A 19548-nucleotide genomic window follows, 5' to 3' on the forward strand; every position below is an offset into this window, starting at 1 on the left:
TTACAGTGCAGTGCAGAGGTGCGAGATGAGAGAGAAACAGTATCCTGCAGGAGTCGGGGTGACTCGCTTGACCAGGGGAGCTATGGGCATTCAGACATCATTCCTAGAGGAGTCTGAAAAGGTGGGTAGCTTCAGAGGGAAGAAGATGGAGAATGGTATTGTAGCAGAGCGGTCTGCGTGTGCAAAGGTTGGAGGCAGGAAAGAAATGGACAGGCAGGAAATTGCAAGCAATTTGTTTGACAGTTGAGCTGATTGGCAGTGTTTGGGGTGGAGATGTGGACAGGGGCCAAGTCAGGAGCTGGGCCTCATCCTGGAACCACTGGAGAACAGCGGGACATTTTAAACACATGTTATGTTAAAATAACCATCCCTTCCTTCTCAGTGTAAACGAAAGTTCACCATCAGCCCCACCAGAGACTCCGCATTCTAGGCCCTATCTCATAGGGCTTCTGTCATTGGAATTTCAGGCATTGTCCTTGGGGACAGGAGGTGGGGGACACCCACAATTTGGCTGCACCTCTGGCTGGCCTTGTTGGTGCCTTGCTTCCTGCTGTCCCAGACGCAGTTTCTGGGCGTAGCAAGAAATCAGAAGGCTCTCTTTGGTGCCCCCATGAATGCCATAAGACCATGGTCTAGCTCCCCAAGTGCAGTCGGAGCCAGAGGGAAAGTGCAGTCAGGTAGAGGGAAAGCAAAGGCTCAAACTGTGGGAGAGATGTCTGTTCTGTCCCTGTCCCTTGCGCAGTGGCCGAGTGCATGGGCTAAAGCACATTTGCAGCATCCATGCTGCTGCCTCCGCTGCTCACAAGCCCTCATGTTCCTCTGCTTCCAGCTGCTCCTGACAAATGAGGGCCGGGAGTGCCCCAGGCTGGCTCCTGGGTTCTCTTCCCTTCCCGCTCCTGCACTCTCCTGGTGCAACCTCAGCCTCACCTGCCGCCTATGCGGAGGTTTATCCCCAGCCCTCATCCCCACTCTGAAGTCTCACCTCTACACGTCTAAAACTACATTTGTGATTTTTTTATCTCCTCTCCTCCAAAATACTGATCTTCCTTTATTCCTTCCTCCAATTGCTCAAGTCAAACACCCGGGGGCCATCCTGGATTCTCCATCTCTCACCTCATTCCCAGTCCAGCTCATCTCCATGTGTGGTCAGTGTCCCCACCCACACAGCTCTGCCATGGGTGTGTGCCTCTCCAGCCCTTGCAGCGGAACCTGCCTGTAACTCCTTAGCCTCAACCTTTTCTGGGCACACCAATCTCACTTTCACCCACTGGCCCAGTATCCCTTTGTCTGGGGGCTTTCTCTAGCTACTGATTGTCCCTAAGCACAGCAGGCTGGAAGTGCAAGGGAATGAAAACTGCTTGCTCTGAAGCAGCCCCACCTCTGACTGACAGGGCACTGGTGGATGCATCCTCCAGCTCCTGTGCGACTTGGAGGCGTGTGTTCCACAAGTGCCCACAGTGATGATGCAACATTTACCAGCTTTCTTCTCTTCCCTGTCTCGGTTCCCAGTCCTACAGATCTGGCCTGGAATCACCTGCTTCTGGGGAATCCAATGACATCCTATCCAGTCCCAATGATCATATCTCTTGCCTAGACCACCAGGCTCACAGCGAGTCTCTCTGAACTACTCATGTCCTTTTCCAGCTCACCTCCCACACTGTGGCAGAGGTGATCTTTTCGTAATGCAGACGGTCACACCCCTGGCCTCCTAAGACTCTCCAAGGCTTTTGCTTCTCTTAGGATAGGATGAAAATCCCCCAAGGGATAATGAGCCCCTGTGGTCTCATCCTGCAGCAGGATCCCTCATGTCTGTGCCCAGTAACCACCAGTCAGGCTCAGGCCTTGGCTCAAACATCATTTCCTCAAGAAAGCCCTCGTAGAGGCCCAGGCCAGGTGAAGCCTCCTGATTAGACACTCAGGCAGACCCACATACTGTTCTTATCTCATCATTTTACATGAGTTTCTTTCTTTCTTTCATTATCATTAATATTATTTTTTTTGACAGAGTTTCGCTCTTGTTGCCCAGGCTGGAGTGCAATGGTGCGATCTTGGCTCACTGCAACCTCAGCCTCCTGGGTTCAAGCGATCCTCCTGCCTCAGCCTCCCGAGTAGCTGGGATTACAGGCGCCCACAACCACACCCGGCTAATTTTGTATTTTTAGTAGAGACAGGGTTTCACCTTGTTGGCCAGGCTGGTCTCGAACTCCTGACCTCAGGTTATCCACCTGCCTCGGCCCTCCAAAGTGCTGGGATTACAGGTGTAAGCCGCTGTGCCCGGCAATCAATTTCTAATCACTTGATCCATGTCTCCCTCACCAGGCTGAGTCATGGGGACAATGGCAAAGGCTGCCCACTGCCATCCTTCTCTTCTTTCTTACTAGAAGGACCTGGTTTTGCTCCAGGTGGCTACATGCACAGCTATAAACTCAACCTGCAACATCCATTGCAGCTGGGGTGGCCATGCAGTCCTATTCCAGCTGATGAAGTATACACAGAAGTCACTGGGAGAGTGTCAGGAAAGTCTGGCTTCCCAGGACATCTCATCCTTCCTTCTAGTGAGTTTCTTCTACTTCCTGCCAGAAATGCAGGTATTCTTCTCTCCTCCCTGAAGGTACAGCAGCCATTATATGACCATGAGGACAGAAGCCACACATTCAGGCAAAAGAGAGGAATCTGGAATATGGCAACATCTTGGAACTTTGCTCCAGCTCTTTTTGTAATATGCAACAAATAAATTCCTGTCTGGTGAAGCCAGTGTATCAGGCTCCTGCCACACACTGCAAAACGCATTCCTAAGTGATGAGAGCACAGCCGACAACGCTTGTTTCTCACCACTCACCTGACACCACCAAGTGCTAAATAAGCATTCTTTGAATGAATGCTTTTCATTTCACACCAACTCCATAAAATAGATGTCAAAACTGAGGCCTTGTTCAAGATCAGTCTGTCTAATTTAAAAGCCTGGGTTCTGTTTATTTTTCTTTCCCGCTGTCTTTCTTTTCAAATGGAAGAAAAATCATATAACATAACACTAACCATTAACTATTTAAAGTGTACAATTTAGTGGTTTAGTACCTTCATAATAAAATATTGTGGAAACATCACCTCTATCTAGTTCTAACACATTTTTACCAATTCCAAAAGGAAACCTGTACCCCTCAAGCAATCACTTCCCATTGTTCCTTCCTTCAGCCTCGGCAAGCACTAATCTAATTTGTCTCTACAGGTTTGGCTCATCTGCACATTTTATATCAGTGAAATCATACAGTGTGTTCCTTTATTTTACTTTTTTAATATTTATTTATTTATTTATTTATTTTGAGACAGAGTCTCACTCTGTCACCCAGGCTGGAGTGCAATGACATGATCTCTGCAGCCTCTACCTCCCGTGCTCAAGCGATTCTCCTGCCTCAGCTTCCTGAGTAGCTGGAATTACAGGTGCCCACCACCATGCTGGCTAATTTTTGTATTTTTAATAGAGATGGGGTTTCACCATGTTGGCCAGGCTGGTCTTGAACTCCCGACCTCAAATGATCTGCACAGCTTGGCCTCCCAAAGTGCTGGGATTACAGGCGTGAGCCACTGCACCCAGCCACAATGTGTGTCCTTTTGTACCCGGCTTGTTTCACTTAGCATTATGTTTCAAGGTTTGTCCATGCTGTAGAACATATCATCACTTCTTTCTTTTAAAGGCTGAATAATATCCCATTGGATGGATAAACCACATTTTGTTTATCCATTCATCAGTTGATGGGCATTAGGGGTGTTTCCACCTCTTCATCCTTGTGAAGGGGGCTGTTATGAACATCCATGTACAGATGTCCATTTGAACCCTGGCAGTGGGTTCTTAATGCTATACCCCTCCTTATCCTTAGATGACAGAGAGCAAAGATGAGACTAGGGAATAAAAATAAAGTTAACATTTAAATATAAACTTAGTGCTTACAGTGTTGATTAATAATAATTAACATTTAAATTAGCAATATTTACAAGGCAGCTGTATTTAACACACTTTATCTCATTTATCATTATAATCCTGAAGAAGACATTATCACCTCCATTCTTCTTCTTTTTTTTTTTTTTTTGAGACAGAGTTTCGCTCTTGTTGCCCAGGCTGGAGTGCAATGGTGCCATCTCAACTCACTGCAACCTCTGCATCCCGGGTTCAAGCGATTCTCCTGCCTCAGCCTCCCTAGTAGCTGGAATTACAGGTATGCGCCACCACGCCCGGCTAATTTTGTATTTTTAGTAGAGGTGGGGTTTCACCATATTGGTCAAGCTGGTCTCGAACTCCTGACCTCAGGTGATCCTCCCAAAGTGCTGGGATTACAGGCATGAGCCACCACGCCTGGCCACCTCCATTCTATAAATCAGAAAATGGAGACTCAGAGGGCTAAATAATTTGCCTGTGTTCACACAGCCGGTGAGTGTCACCTAGCAGGCAGGCCACACTACTGTGGACCCAGGCTGCCTTTCCTACTACCTCACTCATGGAGCTGGCAGAGAGGTCGGAGGATGAATGAGAGGAGAACTGTCTTGCAGAGAAATTCCCACCAAGCTCTTACGTTGGCCAAGTCAGCATGCAGAAGCTGATGGTAGGAAAACACCGGCTATGTTTACTTGCCCAGAGAAAGGAAGAGTGGTGAGGATCTGGCTTTGGGGTCCATGCGATCTGCTCACCAGAACCACTCCAGCCCTGCCCCACCAGCTGATTGTCTGAGTGAAAAAAGCTGGACCAGCCTCCCACATCCCATCCTGGCCCAGGACAAGTTCCCCCTGCCCAGCAGGACTGGGCATGCTCCACCCCCAAGAGAGGACATGGGCTGTGGCAAGCCTCATACCTGGCACTGGCTGCTCCGTGCCCAGGTCTCCTGTCTGCTCTCTGGAGAGTTCCTGCAGGCACTGGTCTTGCTCTTCCCACAGCACTTGTAGCACGTCACATAGTCGGGGAAGGGCTCCAGTCTGCAAGTCCAAAACCAGGGATGCTCATCATTGCCACTAACTCAATTTTGCCACATGGGGGAGAATGGGGCAAGACAATGGAGATTCAACGGGGATTCGAGTAAAGCAAAGCCCTTGCCTGCAAGGATCTCCTGGTCTGCAGGAAAGGTGGAGGCAGCCACTCCTGGGAGAGAATTCAGAACACAGCTGGGAAAGCTGGGATGTGCAAATCATCTGTGGCTTGTCCACTGCAAATTTTGCTTTTAAGTTTATGAAGGCTCCTGAGCCCAACAAGCTGTTTGCTTTCTCAGCATTTTATTCTACGTCTGTGGGACTTACTTTATGCTACTCCAACTGTGTGAGTGTTTTCTTTTTTGAAAGCTTAGTGTTTTTTGTTTTCTTTGGTCTTGTTTTCTATTTTTCTAGAGACGGGGTCTTTCTCTGTCACTCAGGCTGGAGTGCAGTGGTGTGATCATAGCTCACTGCAGCCTTGATCTCCTGGGCTCAAGCAATCCTCCCACCTCAGTGCTCCCAGCAGCTAGGACTACAGGCCAGGCATGTGCCACCATGCCTGGATATAGATTTACACACACACACACAAATGCAAATACACACACACAGATATATATACACACACATAAAAGAGAGAAGGGGGTCTCGCTATGTTGCCCAGACTGGTATCAAACTCCTGGGATTATAGGCATGAGCCACTGTGTCCAGCCTGAAAACCTAGTTTTGATTCAGACAAGTTCTTTAAAATGTACACTTAACCATCTTCTTGTCCCACAGAAGAGCGCATAATCACACCTAGAACAGCGACTGCAGGGAGGAGTTGGACAGGAGAGTGGAGGAGGGACTGGCACTCAGCTGTGACTTCCTCCCTCTTTCCAGTGGCACACAGCTCACGTACTACTGCTCTTGTCCTCTTCCTTGTGGGGTCTCATTTGGTTCTTGCTGAAACCCATAGTCTCTGGAAATTCCAACATAATGGAGCAGGGAGAGAAGACCCTGGAGACAAAGCCACATTCCAAATTGGCCCAAGTAATCAAAAGTTCTGGGCCAGAGAAGGACAGCTAAGGTAGCACTATGGTCAAATGGCTCAGAGGCAAGTAGAAGTCATCTTCTGATTAGCTCCTATTCAGGATCTTCCACATGTTACCACGCTTCACTAGTGCTGTCGGAAAGGATCTACCAGCTGCAGCAACTGCTCCTCTCCCCGACTCCATGACACCAACTGACCAGGGTTTATGTTCCCCATGAAAAACACATCACCTCCCCTGGCCCAGAGCTTGTGATCAGTCATGGCCGGCTGTTGCAGAAACACCTGGGCCCAGCCAGCTCTAGGATCACAGAATGCTCATTCTTTCCCTACCTCTCAGCCTTAAGTTTCCATTTACTCTCGACACCATACAGCAAATGTGTTAATCACGTTGTTTGTCATTTAGACTCTTGATTGGAACAGGCAGTTTCCCTAAGAACATAGCAGTTGTCAAGAGAGCTGGCATTGGCACACAGCTCACGCACTCCTGCTCTTGTCTTCTTCCTTGTGGGGTCTCACGTGGTTCTTGCCGAAGCCCATAGTCTCTGGCACCCTCTGGCTTCTCAGTGGAGGAAGTGGAAGAGCTTGAGTGGAAAAATCCACCTAGAGATTGGCAGGCACTGCCTGTTAGTTCACTGGTCAGCACACATGCTGTTCAGAGCTGCTTAGAAATTAACATGACTCTCAACAGGACAGAAAGTGCTGGAGGTAGTAAGACCAGGTATAATCTTTTAAGTAATTTAAGGAATTGTATATGGTAAGTGTCACAGAAATGTTCATACCCTTTGGCCAACTAACTGTACTGGGAATCCATCCCACATGTGGGGAAAGCTTTATATAGACAGATTCTGTCACAGCTTTATATATAATACAGAAAAAAAAGACAGACTTCTGCTTCTAGAAAAATGGGCTAGATGTACTTTTCCCTATTACGTCTACTAAGTGCAAATAAGATCCTGGACATTATATACAAAACAAACATAAGAAGACTCTGAAAAGTGGAAGAAGAAGACCGATGGATTAGGGGCCCTGGAGCCCAAGAATGACCCAGTGGTGAGTCCCATCTCATATATCACAGGACTGGAGCTGAAGATGTTGGCAATAAGGAAGCACTGCCAGGTAGTGACAAAAACAGCCCCAGCAAATGCCTGATCTTTAGCCAAGGACCAGGAAAGGGGCATCTAGCGAAACAGAAAACTTTTAGCCAATAACCACCCTACTCCTGCCAACCACCACAGAAAACCTGTGGCCCCACTCCCACATCCCTGGAAAGGTGAAGTAGGGAGTCCGGACCCCCGCCATTGCCAAGCCATAACTGGTAACCAGCCTTGGTGATGTTAGGAGGTGATACGTGTGTTTCACAGAGACTGCAAACTCTGGCCAGGGCAGTGCCAGAGAGGCCAAATAGGAGCTGTAACTTTCATCCCTGCTGTGTGGTAATGAAGTCTCCCCCAACCCATGATATCAGTGGAAACTAGACTACTACCCTAGTTCAGAAGTAACAAGGTCCTCCTCTTCATGTCTTCACCAGAAGGTGTCAGAGAAGCCCTAATGGAGAGTTGGGGTTTCCACTACCACCTAGTGGCAGTGTGGCCACCCCCACTGCAGTGTCAGTGGAGACTGTGTGTGGAGCTGATACTCCCACCCCACCCTTATCATCAGTCACTAGGCTCCTCCCCCACTCTGCAGGTGTCAAATAAGGCAGAGTGGGAATGTTGGACTTCTGTTTTCACCTGGTCATAAGAAGGGAGCACACATTCCCCCACTTCCCCTCTCAAAAAAAAAAGCTACCTAAAAGAGAAGGCTTAAATAAGATCCACAGTTCCATAACATAAAATGAAAATGTCTATCTTTCATCATATCAAGAACCAGGAAGATTTCAAACTGGATGAAAAAAACATAATTAACAGATGCCAACACTGAGATGATAGAGTTGTTAGAATGATCTGACAAAGATTTTAAAGCATTATGAACATGCCAGAAACAAATGTAGAAACACAAACATCAGCAAAAAGGAAAGGAAAGGAAGGAAGGAAGGAAGGCAGGCAGGCAGGTGCGCTAAGCAAAGAAATAAAAGATATAAAGAAGAATCAAATGGAAATTTTAGAAGTGAAAAAGATAATAAACAAAATAAGCTCCGTGGATGGGCTCAAAAGCAGAACGATGGTGATGGAAGGAAGGGTGGATAGAGAAAAGAAGCAGTGACCTAGAAGATAGAACATTAGAAATTACACAACCTGAACAACAGAGAGAAAATAAACTGAAAATAAAAATTAAGAAATCTTGAGAAACCTGATGGGGATTATAACAAAATATCTAGCATTCATTTCTTAGGAGTTTCAGAAGGAGAGGAGAAAGAGGGTGGAGTTGAAAAAAGTAGTCCAAAAAATAATGGCTGAAAACTTCCCAAATTTGGCAAGAGACATACACTTGTAGACTGAAGAACACAAACCAGCCCTAAAGAAGATAAATCCTTAAAAGTCCACACCAAGGCACATTATTTTTGAAAACTAAAGACTAAGAAAAAATCTAGAAAGCAGCCAGAGAAAAACTACACTTTATCTAAAGGGGGAAAACAGTTAAGATGACAACTGGTTTTCCATCAGAAGTTACAGGAAGATGGCACAATATTTTTAAAGTGCTGAAAGAAAAGTATTGTCAACCATGAATCCTATACTCAGTAAAAATATCCTCCAGGAATGAAGGGGAAATCAAGACATTCTCAAATAAGAAAAAGTGAAAGAATTTGTTGCCAGTAGCCTCACCCTAAAAGAATGACTAAAAGAACTTCTCTAAATATAAAGAAAAAGTTAAAGAAGGAAAATTGGAACATGAGCAAGGAAGAAGAACACAGTAAGCAAAAATGTGGGTAAATGCGATAGGTTTTCCTTCTCTTCAGTTTTCTAAATTATGTTAATGATTGAAGCAAAAATTACAACACTGTCTGATTTTATTCTAAATGTATATCAACTACATATTTAAGACAAGTATATTACAAATGTGGGATGATAAAGGGACAAAAATAGAGATAAGATTCTATACTATCCTTGAACTGGGAGTATGAGAACACCAGTAGCCTATTATAAGTTATGTATATATAATGGAATATCTAAGAGCAACTTAAAAAGCTACTTAAAGAGATACACTCAAAAGCACTGTAGATAAATCAAAATAGAATTTAAAAAATTGTTCAACTAACCCACAAGAAGGCAGAGAAAAGTAAACTAAGAAATAAAAAACTTAGAGAACAAATATAAAACAAAAAATAAAAAGGCAGATTGAAGCCCTCACATATCAATAGTGACATTAAATGTAAATGGTCTAAACACACCAATTTTAAAAAGAGAGATTGGCATATTGGATTTTAAAACATGACTAAACTATACACTGTCTACAAGAAACTCACTTTAAATATAATCTAGGCAGGTTGAAAGGATGGAAAAATATATATTATGTAAACATTAATCAAAGAAATCAGGAGTGACTATATTAATGTAAGATAAAGTACAGTGTAGAGCAAAAACAATAACCAGAAACAGAAAGACACATTACATGATGATAAAAAGGCAAGCTATCAAAAAATACATAGCAATCGTAAATGTGTATGCACCAAACAATCATGCTGTAAAATATGTGAAACAAAAACTGATAGAACTGAAAGGAGAAATAGGCAAATCTACAATTTTAGTTGGAGACTACACACTCTTCTCTTAACAATGGATAGAATAACTAGACAGAAAATCAGCAAGGATCTAGGAAAACACCATTAACGAAGACAATCTAATTAACATTTATAGAACATTTCATCCAACAACAGCAGAATACACATTTTAATCAAGTGCTCATGGAACATTTATCAAGCAGATCATATTGTGGGCCATAAAACAAAACACAACAAATTTAAAAGAACTGAAATCATATACAATGTGTTCTCTGACCACAATGAAAACAAATTAAAAATAAATAACAGAAAGAAAAATGGAAAATCTCCAAACACTTGGAAATGAAGCAACACACTTCTAAACAATCCATGAGTTTAATATTGAAAATCAATCAATGTAATTTATCGTATTAACAGCTGAAGAAAAATCACATGATCATATCAATAGAGGCAGAAAAATTATTTGAGAAAATTCAATGTCCATTAATGAAAAAACTCTCAGAAAAATAGGAACAGAGGGGAACTTCTTCAACTTGATAAAGAGCATCCAAAAAAATCCTACAGCTAAAACCATACTTAATGTTGACATTTCTTGCCTTAAGGATGGCAAGATGTCTACTCTCACAATTCTTATTCAACACAATATTGGAAGTCTTAGCCAATGCAATAAGACAAGAAAAAGAAATAAAGGCATACAGATAAGAAGAAGGAACACATACATATACATAAGACACTCAGACAACTCAATAGCAAAAATAAATATATAATTCAATTTAAAAATGGGCAAAAGGATGAAATAGACTTTTCTCAAAAGAAGACATACCAATGGCAGCAGGTATATGAAAAATGCTCAACATCACTAATCATTAGAAAAATGCAAATCAAAACCACAATGAGATATTATTTCACCCCAGTTAGGACTAAACTAAAAAGTTTAGTCCTTAAAAAGACAAAAAGTACTAAATGTTGGCAAGGATGAGAAGAAGGGGAATGCTTGTATACTGCTGATGGGATGAATTGTAGTACAGCTATTATGGAAAACTGTATGGAGGTTTCTCAAAAAACTAAAAATAGAACTACCATATGATCCAGGAATTCCACTTCTGGGTATATATCCAAAAGAAAGGAAATCAGTATGTCAAAGAGATATATGCAGTCCCATGTTTATTGCAGCACTATTCACAATAGCCAAGATATGGAATCAACCTAAGTACCCATCAGCAGATGAGTAGATAAAGAAAATGTGGTATATATACACAGAAGAATATTATTCAGCCATAAAAATCAATGAAATCCTGTCATTTGTGGCAACACAGTTGGAAATGGAGGTCATTATGCTAAGTGAAATATGCCAAGCACAAAAAGACAAAAAAAATCACATGTTCTCACTCATACATGGGAACTAAAAAGGTGGATCACATGAAGATAGAGACTAGATGGGTGGTTACCAGAGGCTGGGAAGGGTAGGGGAGAAAAGGAGTTGAAGAGAGGTTGAATAATGGGTACAAATATAGTTTTGATAGAAGAAATATGACTTAGTGTTTGATAGATCAGTAGGGTGACTATAGTTTAAAATAATCTGTTGTATATTTCAAAATAGCTAGAAGACAATAATTTCAATGTTTCTAGCATTAAAAAAAGACAAATATTTAAGGTGATGGCTATCCCAATTACACTGATTTGATCTTTACAAATTATATGAAAGTATATGATTATCACATGCCCACAAAATATATATATCTATATGTGTCAATTAAAAAAAATTTAATAACAAAAGGTTGAAAAAGAAAAGAAGTAAGCCAGGCACAAAAAGACAAATATTGCATGTTGTCACTAGCATGTAGGAGCTTAAAAAGTGGATCTTGGCTGGGCGCGGTGGCTCATGCCTGTAATCCCAGCACTTTGGGAGGACAAGGCAGGTGGATCACGAGGTCAGGAGATCGAGACCATCCTGGCTAACACGGTGAAACCCTGCCTCTACTAAAAATACAAAAAATTAGCCAGGCTTGGTGGCAGGCACCTGTAGTTCCAGCTACTCGGGAGGCTGAGGCAGGAGAATGGGGTGAACCTGGGAGGTGGAGCTTGCAGTAAGCCAAGATCATGCCACTGCACTCCAGCCTGAGCAACAGAATGAGACTCCATCTAAAAAAAAAAAAAGTGGATCTCGTGGAGGTAGAGAATAGAATGGTGTTTACCACCTGCTGGGAAGGGTCGGGGGGAGGAAAGGATGAACAGATGTTGGTTAATGGGTACAAAAATACAGTTAGGTAGAAGGAATAAGTTCTAGCCTTTGATAGTATAAGTAGGGAGATGATAGTTAGCAATAATTTATCATACATTTCAAAGTAGCTAGAAGAATTGTAATGTCTCCAACAAAAAGAAAAGATAAATGTTTGCGGAGATAAATATCCCAGTTACCCTGACTTGATCATAACATATTATATACCTGCATCAAAAATCACAATTACCTCCAAAATATGTAAAACTATGATACACCAATCAAAAAATACAAAGAAGAAGAAGAAGAAAAACCTATTTGCAGATAACATGACTGTCTACATAGAAAATCCCAAGGAATCTACCAAAAAAAATCCTAGAACTAAAAAGTATATTCAGGAAGGTCTCAGGATAAAAACTAAACACACACAAACAAATTGTATTTCTATATACTTGCAGTGAGCACATGCACAGTGAATTAAAAACCCAGTGGCCAGGTGTAGTGGCTCATGCCTGTAATCACAGCACTTTGGGAGGCCAAGGTAGGTGGATTGCTTGAATCCAGGAGTTCAAGACCAACCTGGGCAAGATGTCAAAACCCAATTTCTATAAAACATACAAAAATTAGTTGGGTGTGGTGTCATGAGCCCGTAGTCCCAGATACTTGGAAGGCTGAAGCAGGAGGCGTAAGCCCATGAGGTTGAGGCTGCAGTGAACAGAGATTGCACCACTGCTCTCCAGACTCAGAGACAGAGTGAGACCCTGTCTCAAAAAAAAGAAAATACAGTATCACTCAGAATCAATTAAAAAAAGAGATGCTTAGGCATATATCCAGCAAAACATGTGCAGAATTTATATGCTGAGAACAACATAATGCTGATAAAAGGAATCAGAAGTCTAAATAAATGAAGAGACATACCATGTTCATGGATTAGAAGACTTGACATAGTAAAGATGTCAGTTCTTTCCAAACTATGTTTAACACAATTCCTATCAAAATCCCAGCAAGTGTTTTGGAGATATAAAGATTACTCTAAAATTTATGTAGAAAAGCAAAAGAATGAGAAGACCTAAAAGAGGTGTTTTTTTTAAAGAAGTGAAATTATTTATTTATAAGTGCTAAAACCAGGAATCAACTAGGACTTCCTTCTATAGGTCAATGGATAAACAGATCATAATACAGACATACAACTGATGATTATCCAGTGATAAAATAAAGGAATGAGCTGCTGGGCACTGTGGCTCACACTTGTAATCCCAGTGCTTAGAGAGGCTGAGGCCAGAGGATTGCTTGAGTCCAGGAGTTCAAGACCAACCTGGGCAACAGAGTGAGACCTCGTCAAAAAAAAAAAAAAAGAAGGCTGGGCATGCTGGCTCACACCTGTAATCCCAGCACTTTCAGCACTTTGAGAGACCGAGGCAGGTGGATCACGAGGTCAGGAGATCGAGACCATCCTGGCTAACACAGTGAAACCCCATCTCTACTAAAAAAAATACAAAAAATTAGCCGGGCGTGGTGGCAGGCACCTGTAGTCCCAGCTACTCGGGAGGCTGAGGCGGGAGAATGGCGTGAACCTGGGAAGTGGAGCTTGCAGTGAGCCAAGATAGCGCCACTGCACTCCAGCCTGGGCGACAAAGCAAGACTCCATCTCAAAAAAAAAAAAAAGAAAGAAAGAAAAAGGAAAAAATAAATGAGCCATTAAGTCACAAAAAGACACAGAGTAATCTTAAATACAGATTGCTAAGTGAAAGAAGTCAATCTAAAAAGATTACCAGCTGGCAGTGGTGTCTTACACTTGTAATCTCAGCACTTTAGGAGGCTGAGGCAAGAGGCTTGCTTGAGTCCAGGAGTTCAAGACCAGCCTGGCAACACAGTGAGATCCCATCGCTTAAAAAAATTATTTTAAAAATTAGCCTGGCATGGTGGCATGCATAGGATTGCTTGAGCCTGGGAGGTGGTGGCTGCAGTGAGCCATGATAGCACTACTGCACTCCAGTCTGGGGGACAGAGTGAGAAACAAATCAATCAATAAATTACATACTATATAATCTCAACTGTATAGAAAAGGCAAAAACTTTGGTGACAGTAAAAAAAATCATTGGTTGCCAGGGGACAATAGGGAGGGAGAGTGGGCTAAGTTGGAATGGAGGAATAGGTGGAATGTGGGACTTTTAGGGCAGTGAATCGATTCTGCATGATACTGTAATAGCGGATACATGTCATTATACATTTGTCAAAACCCATAGAATATACAACACAAAGTTTATTGTAAACTATGAACTTTAGTTAGTAATATTGTATCAACATAAGCTCAGCAATTGTAATAAATAAACCACATTAATGCAAGATGTTAATAGGGAAAACTGGAGAGGAGGGATTGAAGGGGTATATGGAAACTCTTTGTACTTTCCACTCAATTTTTCTGTATACCTAATTCCTTTCAACAAAATTAATTCTATTAATTTTAAGAAAAGTGGAAAGAATCGGTTTACCTGATTTTAAGATGTATTATATAGGTACAGTAATCAAACAGCATATCAATGGAAGAATAGAAAAGTAGATCAATGGACACAATAGAAAACCTAGAAATAGACCTACATAAATATGCACAACCAATTACTGACAAAGGTACAAAGGGATTCAATGAAAGGATCGTCTTTTCAACAAATGGTGTTGAAGCAACCGAACATCTGTAGACAATAAAATGAACCTTGAGCTCAGTCTCACACTTTACACAAAAATTAAAATGGATCACGGGCTTAAATTCAAACTATGAAACTTTTATTTAAAAGCATAGGAGCTCGGCTGCAGTGGCGCACGCCTGTAATCTCAGCACTTTGGGAGGCTGAGGCAGGAGGATCACCTGGGATCAGGAGTTCGAGATCAGCCTGACCAACATGGTGAAACCCCACCTACTAAAAACACAAAAATTAGCTGGGCGTGGTGGCGCACACCTATAATCCCAGCTACTAGGGAGGCTGAGGCAGGAGAATCGCTTGAATCCAGGAGATGGAGGTTGCAGTGAGCCAAGATTGTGCCACAACACTCCAGCCTGGGTGACAAAGTAAGACTCTGTCTCAAAAAATAAAAATTAAAAATAAATAAATAAATAAAAGCATAGGAGAAAATCTTCAAATCTAAAGCTGCATAGAGTTCTTAGCCTTGGCACCAAAAGCATGATCCATATAAGAAAAGATTGACAAATTAGACACAATAAAAATTAAAACCTTTGCTGCTTGAAAAACCATGTTAAGAAGATGAAGAGACAAGCTACGGAATCGGAGAAAATGTTTACAAACTACATATTCAAGAAAGGAATAATATCTAGAATATACAAAGAATGCTTGAAACTCAACAGTAAAGAAGCAGAAATTCTAATTAGATCATAAGCAAAAGACATGAAGAGATAGTTTACAGAAGACATACAGATGGCACAGAGAAATGCAAATCAAAACCACAATGAGATACCATCTCACACCAGTTACAATGGCGATCATTAAAAAGTCAGGAAACAACAGGTGCTGGAGAGGATGTGGAGAAATAGGAACACTTTTACACTGTTGGTGGGACTGTAAACTAGTTCAACCATTGTGGAAGTCAGTGTGGCGATTCCTCAGGGATCTAGAACTAGAAATACCATTTGACCCAGCCATCCCATTACTGGGTATATACCCAAAGGATTATAAAACATGCTGCTATAAAGACACAGCCACACGTATGTTTATTGCAGCACTATTCACAATAGCAAAGACTTGGAACCAACCCAAATGTCCAACAATGATAGACTAGATTAAAAAAATGTGTTGTGTGGTGGGGGGAGGGATAACATTAGGAGATATATCTAATGTTAAATGACGAGTTAATGGGTGCAGCACACCAACATGGCACATGTATACATATGTAACTAACCTGCACGTTGTGCACATGTACCCTAAAATTTATAGTATAATAAAAAAAGAAAAAAGAAAATGTGGCACATATACACCATGGAATACTATGCAGCCATAAAAAATGATGAGTTCATGTCCTTTGTAGGGACATGGATGAAGCTGGAAACCATCGTTCTCAGCAAACTATCGCAAGGACAAAAAACCAAACACCGCATGTTCTCACTCATAGGTGGGAACTGAACAATGAGAACACATGGACACAGGAAGGGGAACATCACACACCGGGGCCTGTTGTGGGGTGGCAGGAGGGGGGAGGGATAGCTTTAGGAGATATACCTAATGCTAAATGAAGAGTTAATGGGTGCAGCACACCAACATGGCACATGTATACATATGTAACTAACCTGCATGTTGTGCACACGTACCCTAAAACTTAAAGTATAATTTAAAAAAACAGAGAAAAAAAGATATACAGATGGCAAACAAGCACATGAACATGTATTCAACATTATTAGCTATTAGGTAAATCCAAATTAAAACCTTTATATGGTATCACTCCATATCTATCAGAATGGCTAAAATACAAAAGTAACAACACCCAATGCTGGCAAGGTCACAGGGAAATTGGATCACTCAGACATTGCTGGTAGAAATGTAAAATGGTACAGTCACTGTAGAAAACAGGTTGGCAGTGTCTTGAAAACCATCCAGGCAACTAAACATGCAACTACGACTAAACATGCAACTACGACAGTCCTGGGCATGTATCCCAGAGGAATGAAAACTCACGTTCACAGAAAAACCTGTTCATAAATATTTATAGCAGCTTTATTCATAAAAGCCCCCAAACTTAAACAATCCAGATGTTTTCCAATGGGTAAGCAGTTCAATAAACTGTGGTACATTCATACTATGGAACCCTATTTAGCAATAAAAAAGCAAACTATTGATATATGCACCAACCTAGACGAATCGCCAGAGAAATAGGCTGAATGAAAAGAAGCTAATGCGAAGAAATTACATACTATATTATTCCATTTATCCATTTGTATAGCATTCCTTATTTTATTTTATAATATTTATTCATTTATTTATTTATTTATTTAGTTTTTAGAGACAGGGTCTCGCTCAGTCACCCAGGCTGGAGTGCAGTGGTGTAATCATAGTTCACCGCAGCCTTGAATCCCCAGGCTCAAGAATCCTCCTGCCTTAGCTTCCTGCACAGGTAGGGCTATGCATGCACTGCCACAGCCTGGCTAATTTTTAATACTTTTTGTAGAAATGGGGTCTCTGTTCCCAGGCTGATCTTGAACTCTTGGCCTCAAGCAATCCTCCTGCCTCAGCCTCTCAAAGTCTTGGGATTACAGACATGAGCCACCATGTCTGGCCTATATAATGCTCTTGAAATGACAAAATTATAGAAATGGAGAAGAGATGCGTGTTGTCAGGAGTTAAGGACGGGGTGGGAATGGGAGGAAAGTGGAAATAACTATAATAGGGCACCATGAAGGGCCCTTGTGGTGCCAGAAATATTCTGTATCTTGACTGTAGCAATGTCAATATCATGATTGTAATCTTGTACTGTCTATATATAGTTTTGCAAGATGTTACCATTGAGAGAAACTGGACAAAAGTTACAAGAGATCTCTCTGTATTATTTCTTACAACTGCATGTTAATTTACAACTATTTCAAAATAAAAAGTTGAATTACAAAAAAAAAAGACAACTTAATTATCTGAGTATAAAAGAACATCTAGCTAGGTAAATTTTGTTGAGTCCATTTAACAGGATATGTTCAGGCATTACATATGATTATTTAAAGAAAGTGTTTAGCAGTACAGACTATCAACAGTAATACTGTGATGTTAAACAGGAAAATCAAGACAAAATTATATGTACAGTATGATAGTAATTATGTTAAAAGTAATAATTTTTCAGAGAAAAATCTGGAAGAAAATGCATGAAAATATTATGAAAATTATCTTTTAAACCTTTTAAAATAATGTTTAAATATGCAGAGGAAGGTAGACAACCAATGTGTGCGTAGCCCTGCTATCACTAAGTGAACATGTCAACAGAGCTGCCATTTGTCAGGGGAATAGGGGAAGAACTCGTCCCGTGGCTGTCACTAGTAAGGTAGGCTGGGGACTCAGCAGCAGTTATTAGTTTAAAGAAAGAAATTATTTCTTTAAATCAAGGTTTCTGAACTGAGAGCCAAATTTGCTATGGGTATCATATATGAAATGAAAGTCTGCATTCCATTTCCTCTTTCTCGTTCTTTTTTTTTTTTGAGGCAGAGTCTGGCTCCGTCGCCCAGGCTGGAATGATGCAGTGGCACGATCTTGGCTCACTGCAACCTCCGCCTCCCAGGTTCAACCGACTCTCCTGCCTCTGCCTCCCAAGTAGGTGGGATTACAGGCACCAGCCACCACGCCCAACTAATTTTTGTATTTTTAGTAGAGATGGAGTTTCACCACATTGGCCAGGATGATCTTGATCTCTTGACCTCGTGATCTGCCCATCTCGGCCTCCCAAAGTGCTGGCTCATTCTCACTTTTACCACCAGTCTCTTTTGGCAGAGACTGTTTCCCCAATAAATATTCTTCCCTTTCTCTAGTATAATCAAAACTTAACTGGGCAATTGGTTACCCACTTAGACACTACAGTTTCCAATTTCCTTGCAACTAAGGCGTGCCCATGAGATTAGATTCTAGCAATGGATTGGAGTGAAAAACACATGTGCAAATTCTGTCTCATGCCCTTGAAGGAAAGGGACGTGCCTCCCTCTTCTACGTGTGGATATTGCGGTGAACCATATTCAACCATGGGGACGGGAGTAACAGCCCTAAGGCTGATTGTTCTGCTGGACTCAGAGGACTAAACTTATCCTGGAGTTTGCTTCTGAACCTCCACATTCCATCATATTCCCTTTTTAAAAAATTTTCTTTTTCTTTCTTTCTTTTTCTTCTTCTTCTTTCTTTTTTTTTTTTTTTTTTTTTTTTTTTGGCAATCTCACTCTGTTGCCCAGGCTGAAGTATAGTGATACAATCATAGCTCATTGCAGCCTCGAACTCCCAGGCTCAAGCCATCCTCCCATCTCAGCCTCTTGAGTAGCTGGGACTACAGGCGCATACCACCACACTCAGCTAATTTTGTATTTTTTTGGTAGAGACAAGGTTTTGCCATGTTGCTCAGGCTGGTTTTGAACTTCTGAGGCTCAAGTGACCCTCCTGCCTCAGCCTCCCAAAGTGCTGGGATTACAGGTGTGAGCCACTGTGCCTGGCCTAAATTAATTTTTTTCATTGATAAATAAAAACTGTATAGATTTATTATGCACATGTTGTTTTGAAATATGTATACACTGTAGAAAGGCTCTTTTTGAGCTAATTAACATAGGCATTATTTCACTTTTGTGTGTGTGGTGAAAACACTTAAAATCTACTCTCTAAGCAATTTTCAAAAACACAGTACATTGTTATTAACTTTAGTCATCATGTTGTACATCCATTGCATCCTCTTGATGTTAATATACAGGAAGTAACTCAGACTTAGGAAATTTACTGCCAAGGACAGGAAAGAAGTATGCTGTAGTTACAAGTACTGGTCTCAACGCCCTATGGAGTTTATACATACATATGACTCCTATCATGGTGGGCGAGGTGTACTTCTTTGCTTGGCCTTGGCCGTGTGACCATGGTCAATGGGACGTTAGTGATTTGATGTGAGCAGAGGTTTGAAATGCTTACCTGCATTTCAGAACCTGGGGTAGCTTGCTCATCTTAGAATGAATGACAGGTG

The 19548-nt window shown here is 41.6% G+C and overlaps 1 protein-coding gene across 1 annotated transcript in view; it reads right to left on the reverse strand.

The window, feature by feature from the left end:
* Positions 1-19548, reverse strand: part of SCTR (secretin receptor) — an 85453-nt gene that overhangs the window by 50499 nt on the left and 15406 nt on the right. Inside the window, exon 2 of the mRNA XM_003819149.4 lies at positions 4842-4962. Within this exon, the coding sequence (XP_003819197.2) occupies positions 4842-4962 (121 nt within the window). The remainder of the gene's footprint in view (positions 1-4841; positions 4963-19548) is intronic.

The sequence above is a fragment of the Pan paniscus genome, chromosome 13 (assembly GCF_029289425.2).
Source record: "Pan paniscus chromosome 13, NHGRI_mPanPan1-v2.0_pri, whole genome shotgun sequence".
In the NCBI taxonomy this organism is placed as follows: Eukaryota; Metazoa; Chordata; class Mammalia; order Primates; family Hominidae; genus Pan; species Pan paniscus.